Source organism: Pseudoliparis swirei, unplaced genomic scaffold (genome assembly GCF_029220125.1).
Source record: "Pseudoliparis swirei isolate HS2019 ecotype Mariana Trench unplaced genomic scaffold, NWPU_hadal_v1 hadal_26, whole genome shotgun sequence".
Classification (NCBI taxonomy): domain Eukaryota; kingdom Metazoa; phylum Chordata; class Actinopteri; order Perciformes; family Liparidae; genus Pseudoliparis; species Pseudoliparis swirei.
Genome location: NW_026613262.1, coordinates 727,226 through 742,847, shown reverse-complemented (window position 1 = coordinate 742,847; position 15,622 = coordinate 727,226). Strand labels below are relative to the sequence as shown.

Below are 15,622 nucleotides of genomic sequence, written 5' to 3'. Positions count from 1 at the left end.
TGAGGTGGAGGAGATGAGGTGGAGACCACACAGGGTTGAGTCTAAATAGTTTCCCTTGAAGGACGTGAGAGAAGTGATTAGTTTACTCCAACAGGAGAGATGATCAGAGGAGCAGAGTTTTTACCACCATGATAAAGACCAGGATAGAAGTATGGGAGGAGTTTCTCCTTGAAGGAGCAGCCAGTAAAGGAGTAGATGAGAGCTGCAGCTTCTACGTCATAGAAGGAGACCAGACCCTCCTCATAGTCCACAAACACCCCCACCTTCTGAGGGACAGACTTCAGGGAGAGAAGAACTGAAGGGTCAGCAGCTCTGTACTCATTTCCATTTCTCAAATATATAGCCCAGTAACCACCTTCAGGACTCAGTGTGATGAGTCCCTTCCTGTTGACCGACTCTCTGACCACTCCTACATCCCATTCAGACTTTCGTTTAACTTGAACCTCATAATAAAGTTTTTCTGAAGAGAACTTCTGTGTTCCTAAAACACAGAGACAAGAAGAGAACCTCTGTGGATTGTCGGGGAGACGTGGCTGCTCTACCTGAACACGTTTTACTTGTTTCCTGTCATCAGACAGGATGAGGTCATGATGAGCTGTTTCAGAATCAAGAGTCACGTCCACTGCAAACTTCTGGACCCTCTTCATCTCAACTTCAGCATCCAGCGTCTTCATCATGTTACTGAGCGTCTCCTCCAGCTGAGACACAGCTCTCCTCACAGTCCCCTCATGTGATGCTGGAGGAACACTGACCTGAGACCAGTCCTTGGTGGGTGGTGGATGGTGGATGTTGAGGGACTGGACACTCTGGAGGAGGTGGAGGTGGTCTTCAGAGAGGGAGAGCTTCTCCACCTCAGTGCTCCTCTTCATCAGATCAGAGATCTCCTGTTCCATCTCTCTGATGGCGTCTTCAGCCTGTTTCTTGGTGCTTCTCTGCTTCTCTTCTATCGTAGTGATGAGCTCCTTCAGTTTCCTCCACAGACTCCTTCAGACCAGTGAAGACCTGAACACCTTCTGCTTTCTCTCGGTCTGCATCTTCCTCACTGAGCTTCACGTTGTGTTGGACCTCCTGAATCTTCAGTCGTCTCTTCTGGATCATCTCCTGAGTTTCAGCCTCTGTCTTCTGCAGCTCCACCTTCTTTCCTTCACATTCTTGTTTCAGAGGAACAACATTGTGCATCTTGTGGTCCAACACAGTGCAGAGCATGCAGACACACGTCTGGTCGGTCCTACAGAACAGCTCCAGAGGTTTATCGTGCTTCAGACACATCCTGTCTTCCAGGTTCTCCACAGGGTCCATCAGCTGATGTCTCTTCAGGCATGAAGCTGTCAGGTGAGGCTCCAGGTGAGTCTCACAGTAGGAGACCAGACACACCAGGCAGGACTTCAGGGCCTTCAGTTTGGTTCCAGTGCAGACGTCACAGGGAACTTCTCCTGGTCTGGACTCTTGTTGCTCTGAGCTGCTGCTGCTGGCTTTCTGCTGAGTCGACTGTCTGAACTGAGAAACCATCCCAGAGAACAAAGTGTTGACGAGCAGCTCAGGTCTTGAGAAAACCTTTTGACACAGTGGACACATGTTCTGGTTGTTGGTATTCCAGTTATCATTGATGCAGTTTTTGCAGAAGTTGTGTCCACATGGTGTTGTGACTGGATCAGTGAACACATCCAGACAGACGGAGCACAGGAACTGATCTTCAGACAGCAGAAAGTTTGCAGAAGCCATATCTACACACATTGAGGAAGAAAAGAACATTATATTAAAAATAGTTTCATTATTTGTTGAAAAGGGGGAAAAAAACGGTGTAATTATTTGTATGTCTTTGAATTAAGAAACAAGATCAAAGTCGTGCCGACAGACTCAACCTCGCTCCTCTTGCAAAGGAGCACAGAATAAGTCAAAAGTGAGTTAAAGAACAGCAGAAATAATGAGTTTTGCACCTACTTTAGAGATGCCTTTACTGTTTATATTTCAGAAAATGTTGGGACCACTAATGATCCGTGTATTCTATAGAGTGCCATCAAAGGTTGCATAAGGAATACAGCAATCTCATGTTCTTCGCATCTGAATAAAACTAGATTAGGCCAAAAGAATGAATATGAGACTACTCTAAAAATGTTGAAGAATTAATCAGCAAAATACTGTGTGCAGGTTTTTGCATGTCTACCCGTATATATATAATATTTTTTTTTTGTATGAGTATCTTTGTATATGTACAGTGTGTACATCTTTTCTTTTGCATATATTTCGAAAACCAATAAAAGATTTGAGCACAAAAACAAGAGGCCCAATGCAGCCAATCGGATCAAGCAAGAGGCTCAATGCAGCCAATCAGATCAAGCAGGAGGCCGAAGGCAGCCAATCAGATCAAGCAGGAGGCGGGCTCTCCTTCCTGTTTTCGTGTGGTATGAACGGCGGGAAATTCAAAAGTAAAAGGCAAACCCCGACGAGACACTCATATTAGCGGTATAACCTCCGCTTTTATGGGTCGTTCTCCTCCTCTTCATCCCACAACACAGCAAGAGCGCGACGGCTGCTTGCCTCCATTTTGTAAATGAAGTTGTATCGCCCGGCTGCGCGCGCACTCCACAGGCACGTTTTTACCACGGCGTTTGAAGCGGCTGGTGTGATCGAGCCCTAAAGCTAAGGTGTTGCGTTAATCCCGGTGGTTACAGGTGTAAATATAATCAGATGTACTCACCAGTGTTCGTAAGAGACTCTGATGAAGTCACTTTGAATTGAGAGAAAAGCAGAGACTCGTCTCCGCTGCGGTGTTTCTGCCGGACCAACGTGTGGTTTCCGGGGTGTAGCAGCTCTCCTCTTCAGGGTGGCTCCGCCTCTTACCTGCAGCTCTGTGGGTGTAAACCTCACCTTCACCTCCCTGAGACTCACACAGTCGTCTGGCTTTTTGCCTCCTTTGTTTTAAATCCGGTGAGATATAATTAGATTATTATCAGTTATTACAAATGACGATACACATCATACATACATAAAAGCAGTGGTGTATAAAGTACCCAAAAGTCATACTTGAGTAAAAGTAAAGATACTTGACTGGAAAATTACTCAAGTAAAAGTAAAAGTCACCTATGAGAATACTACTTGAGTAAAAGTATTAAAGTATCTGATTTTTCTTTGTACTTAAGTATCAAAAGTAATTTTCTGATATTAAATGTACTTAAGTATTGAAAGTAAAAGTAAATGCTGGTAATAAAAAAAACAAGGTCAGAATTTTGAGAATTATGAAGTTTATTTGTTTGGGTGCTGTGGCCATAAACAAGGAGTATGAGATAGGATGAACTTAGCAATATATGAATACTATGAAATTACTAAAATATAAAATTAACACAGAAAAAAGCAGAACCAAAAGTAACAACCAGAATCATCACTTTAAAGTGAAAAATGTATTGTTCATCTTCAAAAGAAGTTGATTTTCAAAATGGCCAGATGTCAGTGTCGCTCTTCTGGGGCTGAAGACGAGTCCTGTGATGCTGAAGAGCCGTTCACCTGGTGCAGGTAGAGTGTGTCTAGCTTCACAGGCCCTGATGCAGGTAGAGTGTGTCTAGCTTCACAGGCCCTGATGGTGCAGGTAGAGTGTGTCTAGCTTCACAGGCCCTGGTGCAGGTAGAGTGTGTCTAGCTTCACAGGCCCTGGTGCAGGTAGAGTGTGTTTAGCTTCACAGGCCCTGATGGTGCAGGTAGAGTGTCTAGCTTCACAGGCCCTGCTGGTGCAGGTAGAGTGTGTCTAGCTTCACAGGCCCTGATGGTGCAGGTAGAGTGTGTCTAGCTTCACAGGCCCTGATGGTGCAGGTAGAGTGTCTAGCTTCACAGGCCCTGATGGTGCAGGTAGAGTGTGCTTAGCTTCACAGGCCTGTGCAGGTAGAGTGTGTCTAGCTTCACAGGCCCTGATGGTGCAGGTAGAGTGTGTTTAGCTTCACAGGCCCTGGTGCAGGTAGAGTGTGTCTAGCTTCACAGGCCCTGATGGTGCAGGTAGAGTGTGTTTAGCTTCACAGGCCCTGGTGCAGGTAGAGTGTGTCTAGCTTCACAGACAGCAGCACACAGTTGGGAAGGATTTCAACAAGTCACCGTGATCCACGTCTCCATCCAGCTGTTTGCTGCTGTCATGCGCTTGAGATGACGAAGAAGAAGTCCTCTTCATCAGATGAACTGGACCTGGTGGCATCACATAGCTGCAGGGAGGGTTCTTCCATGTGCTGCTTGATGTAGTCCATTCCTGAAATAAAGTGAGGGTATTATATAAATGATAGAATTAATAACACTTCCTAACATGTCATGACCCCAACCAACAGTTTTGTACAAAATAGTTTGTTTTAATTTGAGGTTCATACATTTAGTTTCATGCACTGTCCGTGCATCCAGAGTTGATTTGTGAATATGTACTTGTATCTCTGTAGTTAAACACAACAACAGTCCCAAATCAATATCGTCGCCATTACTGGACCGTCACTCTTATAATATTAATACAAATAATGATAATAATGCTGTAATGATTAGCATTATATTATATCTAAGACGACTCAAATCAACAAATTCTCACAACTGTCAACACTTCTTCAGCTCATTAACTCGCTAGAGATCCGTCTGCTCCACTCACGCTAATTGTCTCATTTAATTGACGATAGCTAGCGAACGTTAGCCTAACGTACAACATGCGTAGGACAATCAGACACCTGTCTCCTCTCCTGCCAAAGATATAACTTACTACAATCCTGAGGGCAACACTGCTAGATATCTTAACAGGTTTATGATGACTAAACATTAACGTTGCGGCTCATGGGATTAATCTTAATTTACCTCAATGTGTTTCCTGAGGTTGGTGAGTTGTTGAAGGCCAGTATCTCCGTAGCTTTCGGTCGGCATGAGAGGCACTTCATCCTGTAGGAAGAAACTTTCACTCCGACAAAAGAAAAGAGTTCGCCCAAATATGGCCACGGACGTTGATCTTGGTCCCCGTGGTTGTTCGAGTAGCTTCATTGCTGCTCCACATGAAATGAGTCGTATCTGTAGCCGCCGCATCCTGGGCATCACTGGGAAGAGAAAACACGCGCAAGGACCACTGATCCCCAACCTGGTGTTCGTATGCGTTCAGGTGCGCTCGGTGTGTTCCACAACAGTCCCGATGTTTCTCATGATTATTTTTTCCGTAGTAACAGTAACGATAATGTTTCAGGAAATGTATCGGAGTAAAAGTACAAGTTTTCATTGCAAAATGTAGTGAAGTAAAAGTAAAAGTAAACAGAAATATAAGTAGTAAAATAAAGTACAGATACCCAAAAAAACTACTTTACACCACTGGACATACAAAGCTAAACAAAACAATGCACTTAATTAAAAAACACCCAACCGGACTGTGCGAGTACTGCAAGACAGCAGAAACGGTGGATCATGTCATGTGGCATTGCCAGAAATTTAGAAGCGAGGCAGGTTGAAGAGGAGGCTGGCAGGAGGAGGGGTGCAATTGAGGGATGCATTATCCTTGGGGGCAGGAAGGGTGCTGCAGTATCTGAAGGAGACAGGGTTGAAGAGAAGAATTTAGGGCACTGAAGTTGACAGGGCTCCCTTCTTAGTTTCGTTTATTTTAATTTTATTTATTTTCTTTTTGAGGGGATAAAGTGCTAGATATTTCTAGTTCGCAAAGAAAGGCAGTAGGTGGCGGTAATGCACCAGTTTGGATGCCAGCCGCCTAAAAAGAAGAAGAAGAAGAAGAAGAGGGGCTTCCTGTGAGACGCCCCGAGTGCTCGTCTTCACGCCTCGTGTCTGTGCTGCGCTCCACAGGCGACTAGAGAAAGGCGTGGACCACCTGACCAACGCCATCGCCGTGTGCGGTCAGCCGCAGCAGCTGCTGCAGGTGCTGCAGCAGACTCTGCCTCCGCCCGTCTTCCAGATGCTGCTCACCAAGCTGCCCAGCATCAGCCAGGTAGGCGGGCCCAGCGCTCCTCTCGGACCTCCGCGAGTCCCCGGTTCTCCACGCGAACAAGCGGGAGCAGAAGATAACGACGGGCCACCGAGAAGAGAGACTAACCCGCTGTGTTGTGCTCCGGTCCTGCAGCGGATCGTGAGCGGCCAGAGTCTGAGCGAGGGCGACATGAGGACCAGGAGGAGACCGCCCCCGAGCCCTCCACCTCCTCCTCTTCCTCACGTGGACCCTCCGTGACGCCTCGCCAACGCCTCGCCTCCATCACGCCGGCCGACGCCCATCACTTCCGGTGTGCGGTATTAACTGGTTTTGAATTAACTGGTTTTGGTACGCTGCATGAGGCAGATGTGCCGTAGGGAGTGGCCTCGAGTTGCCTCTCAGGACCCGTCTGACTAACTAGGAAATGCACATTTCATCGCTAGCCTCTCTGTCACGTTCTTTTATGTAACGCTAATGTTTTAAAGACTAAACACGGATGACTTTGCTGTAAAATGTGATACCTGTTCGGAGGCTGTAGTTGAGACGCCGAGACACGGAGCGAGGACAAAGTAGGTGACTCTGCTGGTGCCTGTTCAATATACGACTAACTTCAATAAATACTTGACAAAATGCTCTTGTTGTCAGTCTGATATTTATGTTATACGTTATCTGACGTCAAGTCGATGTGAGACCAGTTTACTCTTCATACAGTGTGTAATGAAGCATGCCCGTTGTTTACACCCAGCTCGCCACCGCTGTCAGCTGGGAAACTGTGATCGACTCAGATTAAGTTGTGATACCACAACAAGACTTTGTGCTGTCTTCACATCTCTTATGTTTTATATTCGAGACTACGGATCAACATATATCCTCGTAACTATACTCTACCCTGTGCAGCACTCACTGTCCAGATTAAACATGACTTACCTGTTGTTTTGTTACGATAAGGACACACATAACTACACACAGGAGTGAGCGTGTCTTTTGACACATGACGGGGGAGCAGCTTGCTCCAGCCTTCATTTAGGATTTCGACGGCATTAACGAAATGTTTTCCACCTTCATGACGAACATATCACGCCGCTTCCAGTGCTGCGCCTACCGCAGCAACCAGTGGCGGTACCGCGGCCGCTGCGACAGCATCCAGTTCGTCTTCGCCGCGCTCGGCTACAGCGCCCAGAATGTACCGCAGTGGCCCAGCCGGGTCATCGAGTACTTCTCGGACGGCCCAGCAGCACCTTCGCTGGTCGCCTTCACCACCCGCAGATCGAGCAGCTGCAGCACCTTGTGGTCGAGCTACCGGGTGCAGATCCGACACCTTCTACACCGCCAGCGCGGTGCTGGACGGCAACGAGCTGAGCTACTTCGCCAGGAGGCGGACGGAGGTGCAGTGCGGCAAGGTGACCTTCCAGTTCCAGTGCTCGGACAGCACCAACGGCACCGGGTGCAGGGGCCAGATCCCGAGCTGGTCTCTACGCCTGAGCGGGGGCTTTTATTTTGAAGGGCGACGATTCTCGAGGAGGGAGGGACTCGCGAACTTTGCCCCGCTGAGCCTCTGGAGACGGTTTGATGGGAGCGTGAAGAAGTCTGGAAGCTCCTGCCTTCACGCCTCTGTTGTTGTTTGTTTACAGCGGTTGTCGAGGTCGGGTCAACACGGCGGTGATTGGATGAGACGCCCGGCAGGACGCCCGTGTCTCGGCTAAAGCCGTGTGTCAGATACCGAGAACTCAAAGTGAAAATGTCATATTGGAACAAAGCATTCCTGACCGAAGACGCCCAGAGAAGGAAGGGAGAGTCACGTGTAACTGCACATTTATTCATGGTGTGATGGTGCATTATGATCATAATCCCACAAAGACACACACACACACACACACACACACACACCAATCTCTGCATTGCTTTGTGCTGATTGGCTGATCCGACCTCGTGTGAGGAGGCGGGGTCTGAATCTGTCACTGTCTGTCCTTTTGTCACGCTCAATGTTCCTAATGATTAATCTGTTTACTTTGTTGATATTATTAATCCCAGAGGTCAGAGCGTGTTCAAACGGTTCGTACGGGAGTTGAAGAAGACGAGTCTCTTCCTAACTTTCCTGCTTGACCCCGACGACTTTTAAAAAAACACTTCTCGGTGTTCTGCGGCCGGGCAGGTTGTTCTGGCTCCGTCAGTTTTACGTTAAAAACGTTTAAATGTCGCTCATCTGACTTTTTCTCTCACGACGATCCGACTTTTAAAACATTCCCGAGACGTCAACTTTTTAATAAACAGACGCAAACCGAAGCACCTGCTTCTGTTTTCACCTGTGCAGGCGTTTACTGTTGTTGTTGTTGTTGTTCCTCCGTGACACTCGGAGCATCACCGTAAAGACCCCGTGGGGCGACGTCTACCTGAGCAGACGACAACGCGCCGCCATGTTGAGAGCCGCGCGGAGGCAACGGACGAGCTCTGAATTCTGGATTATAAAACGAATAAATAATTTATTTATTTTATATTTGTAACACGAGAACTTAATCCCACTCCCGACTTCTTCCGTTTTCTGTCTGAAGGATTTAATTCATAACTCTACACTTTATTATTTTTATTTTTTAGTGTGTTTTTATAGAATGGTCAAGGATTCCTGTGCTTTTATTGTGAAAGACGTGACCTGGTGCTTGTACCACATCCTTGTTATTGTCTCCTCCATGTTGCAGATGTGTAAATAGTTCTGTGATCTCTTCTTCTCTTTCAAAGTGGAGGGGAAGAATTAAATAAACAGTTTTTATATGATTCTATATTGAAGAAGCATATTTTATGTACCTATAAAAAAAGCATACATTATGTACATTTTATTAATAAGCACGATGTATTCATCCAGATTTAAAATTCCATTCACACATTAACAACCATATTTAACAATACATACAAGAAGTCAGACAACCACGTTTCACTTGAACTTTTTATTGGTGTTTGGCAAGTTTGATGATTGTAAAAACTTTGCAGTTGAACATTTTACAAAGTTCAGTCAAACTAAGTTTTCCTGAGGCCGATGTCACACGTCATCCGGCCAATCGCTGCTCGCCACGGGTCACTGTCGGGCGTGGCCTTCGCATTTCAGGCCAAATAACGTGAACAAAAAGTTAAGAATCAGGTAAAGACATTCAACAATTCAAGTTTCTGCATCGCCTGGAATCCCACAATGCTTTGCGATAACTTTATTTTGCAGTTGTAACTCAACAATCCTATATTTACAGATGTCTTGGACTCTTGAGTCATCTCACCAGTTTTCACAAACAAAATAAAAAGTCCAAAGTGACGAGTCATCAATTAAACCCCTTTTTAAATGAAGTTTTAAACTCCGTTGACATCTTTTCTCCTTTGTTTAACTTGTTATGTTCAGTATCACAAGGAGACAAACTTTATTCTGGAGACACTATAAACATGTAATATGTATTACTCCTAAATGAATCCTGAGGACTCTGAATGAATATGTTGTCTGCAGCTGCCCATCAGATAGAAAAACAAATACAAAAGAATAAAGATATTTTTGTTGTATTTCTATTTAGTTTCTGCTGGAAACCCTGACAGATCATTCCAGACAGACAGCCGACAACCTCTCAGAGAAAAGTTGATGGAGAAAACCTCGAGGGAACGAGGCTGCATGTGTACGAGTATCTGTGCATCCCTACAGTTAGAAGACGAGGTGGAGAAGATGAGGAGGAGGAGATGAGGTGGAGAAGATGAGGTGGAGGAGATGAGGTGGAGAAGACGAGGTGGAGGAGATGAAGTGGAGGAGATGAGGTGGAGAAGATGACGAGAAGACGAGGTGTAGAAGATGAGGTGTAGACCACACAGGGTTGAGTTTAAATATTTTCCCTTGAAGGACGTGAGAGAAGTGATTAGTTTACTCCAACAGGAGAGATGATCAGAGGAGCAGAGTTTATACCATCATGATAACGACCAGGACCGAAGAATGGGAGGAGTTTCTCCTTGAAGGAGCAGCCAGTAAAGGAGTAGATGAGAGCTGCAGCTTCTACGTCATAGAAGGAGACCAGACCCTCCTCATAGTCCACAAACACCCCACCTTCTGAGGCCCAGACCTCAGGGAGAGAAGAACTGAAGGATCATCAAGAGCTTTATACTTTTCCATTTCTCACCGTATAGTCCAGTAACCATTCTCAGGACTCAGTGTGATTTGTCCTTCCTGTTGGCCGACTCTCTGGTCACTCCTAAAATCCATTCAGTCTTTTGTTTAACTTGAACCTCGTAATAAAGTTTTTCTGAAAAGAACTTCTGTGTTCCTAAAACACAGAGACCGAGAGAGAACCTCTGTGGATTGTCGGGAGACGTGGCTCTACCTGAGCACGTTTCACTTGTTTCCGTCATCAGACAGGATGAGGTTATGATGAGCTGTTTCAGGATCAAGAGTCACGTCCACTGCAAACTTCTGGACCCTCTTCATCTCAGTTTCAGGAACCAGCTTCTTCATCTTCACTTCAACCAGTTTTAGCGTCTTCATCGTGTTGCTGAGCTCCTCCAGCTGAGACACAGCTCTCCTCACAGTCCCCTCATGTGATGCTGGAGGAACACTGACCTGAGACCAGTCCTTGGTGGGTGGTGGATGGTGGATGTTGAGGGACTGGACACTCTGGAGGAGGTGGAGGTGGTCTTCAGAGAGGAGAGCTTCCACCTCAGTGCTCCTCTTCATCAGATCAGAGATCTCCTGTTCCATCTCTCTGATGGCGTCTTCAGCCTGTTTCTTGGTGCTTCTCTGCTTCTTCTATCGTAGTGATGAGCCTGTTCAGTTTCTCTCCACAGACTCCTTCAGACCAGTGAAGACCTGAACACCTTCTGCTTTCTCTCGGTCTGCATCTTCCTCACTGAGCTTCACGTTGTGTTGGACCTCCTGAATCTTCAGGCGTCTCTTCTGGATCATCTCCTGAGTTTCAGCCTCTGTCTTCTGCAGCTCCACCTTCTTTCCTTCACATTCTTGTTTCAGAGGAACAACATTGTGCATCTTGTGGTCCAACACAGTGCAGAGCATGCAGACACACGTCTGGTCGGTCCTACAGAACAGCTCCAGAGGTTTATCGTGCTTCAGACACATCCTGTCTTCCAGGTTCTCCACAGGGTCCATCAGCTGATGTCTCTTCAGGTGAAGCTGTCAGGTGAGGCTCCAGGTGAGTCTCACAGTAGGAGGCCAGACACACCAGGCCGGACTTCAGGGCCTTCAGTTTGGTTCCAGTGCAGACGTCACAGGAACTTCTCCTGGTCTGGACTCTTGTTGCTCTGAGCTGCTGCTGCTGGCTTTCTGCTGAGTCGACTGTCTGAACTGAGAAACCATCTCAGAGAACAAAGTGTTGACGAGCAGCTCTGGTCTTGAGAAGAAAACCTTTGTACACATCGGACACATGTTCTGGTTGTTGGTATTCCAGTAATCATTGATGCACTTTTTGCAGAAGTTGTGTCCACATGGTGTTGTGACTGGATCAGTGAACACATCCAGACAGACGGAGCACAGGAACTGATCTTCAGACAGCAGAAAGTTTGTAAAGCCATATCTACACATTGAGGAAGAAAAGAACATTATATTAAAAATAGTTTCATTATTTGTTGAAAAGGGGAAAAACGGTGTAATTATTTGTATGTCTTTAATTAAGAAACAAGATCAAAGTCGCCGACAGACTTCAACCTCGCTCCTCTTGCAAAGGAGCACAGAATAAGTCAAAAGTGAGTTAAAGAACAGCAGAAATAATGAAGAAATAATGAGTTTTGCACCTACTTTAGAGATGCCTTTACTGTTTATATTTCATAACTCTACACTTTATTATTTTTATTTTTTAGTGTGTTTTTATAGAATGGTCAAGGATTCCTGTGCTTTTATTGTGAAAGACGTGACCTGGTGCTTGTACCACATCCTTGTTATTGTCTCCTCCATGTTGCAGATGTGTAAATAGTTCTGTGATCTCTTCTTCTCTTTCAAAGTGGAGGGGAAGAATTAAATAAACAGTTTTTATATGATTCTATATTGAAGAAGCATATTTTTGGATGTCTCTGTTTCCTGATTCAGGATTGAGTCGGTGATGATTGAGGTTGAGTTTGGAAATAAAAGGTTGAGTTTTATACAGTATTTATAAAACTATTAAATAATAATTGTTTTATATTCATATTAATCAGAAAATCAAATGTACCTATAAAAAAAGCATACATTATGTACATTTTATTAATAAGCACGATGTATTCATCCAGATTTAAAACTATTTACACATTAACAACCATATTTAACAATACATACAAGAAGTCAGACAACCACGTTTCACTTCAACTTTTTATTGGTGTTTGGCAAGTTTGATGATTGTAAAAACTTTGCAGTTGAACATTTTACAAAGTTCAGTCAAACTAAGTTTTCCTGAGGCCGATGTCACACGTCATCCGGCCAATCGCTGCTCGCCACGGGTCACTGTCGGGCGTGGCCTTCGCATTTCAGGCCAAATAACGTGAACAAAAAGTTAAGAATCAGGTAAAGACATTCAACAATTCAAGTTTCTGCATCGCCTGGAATCCCACAATGCTTTGCGATAACTTTATTTTGCAGTTGTAACTCAACAATCCTATATTTACAGATGTCTTGGACTCGAGTCATCTCACCAGTTTTCACAAACAAAATAAAAAGTCCAAAGTGACGAGTCATCAATTAAACCCCTTTTTAAATGAAGTTTTAAACTCCGTTGACATCTTTTCTCCTTTGTTTAACTTGTTATGTTCAGTATCACAAGGAGACAAACTTTATTCTGGAGACACTATAAACATGTAATATGTATTACTCCTAAATGAATCCTGAGGACTCTGAATGAATATGTTGTCTGCAGCTGCCCATCAGATAGAAAAACAAATACAAAAGAATAAAGATATTTTTGTTGTATTTCTATTTAGTTTCTGCTGGAAACCCTGACAGATCATTCCAGACAGACAGCCGACAACCTCTCAGAGAAAAGTTGATGGAGAAAACCTCGAGGGAACGAGGCTGCATGTGTACGAGTATCTGTGCATCCCTACAGTTAGAAGACGAGGTGGAGAAGATGAGGTGGAGGAGATGAGGTGGAGAAGATGAGGTGGAGTGGAGGAGATGAGGAGAAGATGAGGTGGAGGAGATGAGGTGGAGAAGATGATGAAGTGGAGGAGACGAGGTGTAGAAGATGAGGTGTAGACCACACAGGGTTGAGTTTAAATATTTTCCCTTGAAGGACGTGAGAGAAGTGATTAGTTTACTCCAACAGGAGAGATGATCAGAGGAGCAGAGTTTATACCATCATGATAACGACCAGGACCGAAGAATGGGAGGAGTTTCTCCTTGAAGGAGCAGCCAGTAAAGGAGTAGATGAGAGCTGCAGCTTCTACGTCATAGAAGGAGACCAGACCCTCCTCATAGTCCACAAACACCCCCACCTTCTGAGGCCCAGACTTCAGGGAGAGAAGAACTGAAGGATCATCAAGAGCTTTATACTCGTTTCCATTTCTCACCCGTATAGTCCAGTAACCATTCTCAGGACTCAGTGTGATTTGTCCCTTCCTGTTGGCCGACTCTCTGGTCACTCCTAAAATCCATTCAGTCTTTTGTTTAACTTGAACCTCGTAATAAAGTTTTTCTGAAGAGAACTTCTGTGTTCCTAAAACACAGGGACCGAGAGAGAACCTCTGTGGATTGTCGGGGAGACGTGGCTGCTGTACCTGAGCACGTTTCACTTGTTTCCCGTCATCAGACAGGATGAGGTTATGATGAGCTGTTTCAGGATCAAGAGTCACGTCCACTGCAAACTTCTGGACCCTCTTCATCTCAGTTTCAGGAACCAGCTTCTTCATCTTCACTTCAACCAGTTTCTTTATCTTCACTTCAACCAGCGTCTTCATCGTGTTGCTGAGCGTCTCCTCCAGCTGAGACACAGCTCTCCTCACAGTCCCCTCATGTGATGCTGGAGGAACACTGACCTGAGACCAGTCCTTGGTGGGTGGTGGATGGTGGATGTTGAGGGACTGGACACTCTGGAGGAGGTGGTCTTCAGAGAGGGAGAGCTTCTCCACCTCAGTGCTCCTCTTCATCAGATCAGAGATCTCCTGTTCCATCTCTCTGATGGCGTCTTCAGCCTGTTTCTTGGTGCTTCTCTGCTTCTCTTCTATCGTAGTGATGAGCTCGTTCAGTTTTCTCTCCACAGACTCCTTCAGACCAGTGAAGACCTGAACACCTTCTGCTTTCTCTCGGTCTGCATCTTCCTCACTGAGCTTCACGTTGTGTTGGACCTCCTGAATCTTCAGGCGTCTCTTCTGGATCATCTCCTGAGTTTCAGCCTCTGTCTTCTGCAGCTCCACCTTCTTTCCTTCACATTCTTGTTTCAGAGGAACAACATTGTGCATCTTGTGGTCCAACACAGTGCAGAGCATGCAGACACACGCGTCTGGTCGGTCCTACAGAACAGCTCCAGAGGTTTATCGTGCTTCAGACACATCCTGTCTTCCAGGTTCTCCACAGGGTCCATCAGCTGATGTCTCTTCAGGCGTGAAGCTGTCAGGTGAGGCTCCAGGTGAGTCTCACAGTAGGAGGCCAGACACACCAGGCAGGACTTCAGGGCCTTCAGTTTGGTTCCAGTGCAGACGTCACAGGGAACTTCTCCTGGTCTGGACTCTTGTTGCTCTGAGCTGCTGCTGCTGGCTTTCTGCTGAGTCGACTGTCTGAACTGAGAAACCATCTCAGAGAACAAAGTGTTGACGAGCAGCTCTGGTCTTGAGAAGAAAACCTTTGTACACATCGGACACATGTTCTGGTTGTTGGTATTCCAGTAATCATTGATGCACTTTTTGCAGAAGTTGTGTCCACATGGTGTTGTGACTGGATCAGTGAACACATCCAGACAGACGGAGCACAGGAACTGATCTTCAGACAGCAGAAAGTTTGCAGAAGCCATATCTACACACATTGAGGAAGAAAAGAACATTATATTAAAAATAGTTTCATTATTTGTTGAAAAGGGGAAAAAACGGTGTAATTATTTGTATGTCTTTTAATTAAGAAACAAGATCAAAGTCGTGCCGACAGACTCAACCTCGCTCCTCTTGCAAAGGAGCACAGAATAAGTCAAAAGTGAGTTAAAGAACAGCAGAAATAATGAAGAAATAACGAGTTTTGCACCTACTTTAGAGATGCCTTTACTGTTTATATTTCAGAAAATGCTGGGACCACTAATGATCCGTGTATTCTATAGAGTGCCATCAGAGGTTGCATAAGGAATACAGCAATCTCATTTTCTTCGCATCTGAATAAAACTAGATTTGGCCAAAAGAATGAATGAGACTACTCTAAAACTGTTGATGAATGAATCAGCAAAATACTGTGTGTGCAGGTTTTTGCATGTCTAACCGTATATATATATATAATTTATTTTGTGTATGGTTTTTGTCTGAGTATCTTTGTATATGTAGTGTGTTCATCTTTTCTTTTGCATATATTTCGAAAACCAATAAAAGATTTGAGCACAAAAACAAGAGGCCCAATGCAGCCAATCGGATCATGCAAGAGGCCGAAGGCAGCCAATCAGATCAAGCAGGAGGCGGGCTCTCCTTCCTGTTTTCTTGTGGTATGAACGGCGGGAAATTCAAAAGTAAAAGGCAAACCCCGACGAGACACTCATATTAGCGGTATAACCTCCGCTTTTATGGGGCGTTCTCCTCCTCTTCATCCCAC

The 15,622-nt window shown here is 45.2% G+C and overlaps 3 protein-coding genes and 1 pseudogene across 3 annotated transcripts; 1 reads left to right on the top strand and 3 right to left on the bottom strand.

Moving 5' to 3' along the window:
• LOC130191076 (E3 ubiquitin-protein ligase TRIM39-like) lies at positions 1–953 on the bottom strand (the record flags this gene model as incomplete). The annotated part of the gene is made up of 1 exon (XM_056410747.1): positions 1–953. A coding segment is annotated over one exon (876 nt), but the record flags the coding sequence as incomplete, so codon positions are not given.
• A 16-nt stretch (positions 954–969) lies between these two features.
• On the bottom strand, positions 970–1,722 carry LOC130191066 (E3 ubiquitin/ISG15 ligase TRIM25-like; the record flags this gene model as incomplete). Its single annotated transcript, XM_056410733.1, has 1 exon — positions 970–1,722. A coding segment is annotated over exon 1 (753 nt), but the record flags the coding sequence as incomplete, so codon positions are not given.
• A 3,453-nt stretch (positions 1,723–5,175) lies between these two features.
• On the top strand, positions 5,176–6,168 carry LOC130191008 (mitochondrial import receptor subunit TOM20 homolog). Its single transcript, XM_056410680.1, has 3 exons — positions 5,176–5,189; positions 5,706–5,931; positions 6,064–6,168. Exons 1-3 carry the CDS (start codon positions 5,176–5,178, stop codon positions 6,166–6,168), a joined length of 345 nt encoding a protein of 114 aa, XP_056266655.1.
• Positions 6,169–13,026: 6,858 nt separating this feature from the next.
• On the bottom strand, positions 13,027–14,846 carry LOC130191034 (E3 ubiquitin-protein ligase TRIM39-like; annotated as a pseudogene).
• Positions 14,847–15,622: the final 776 nt, after the last annotated feature.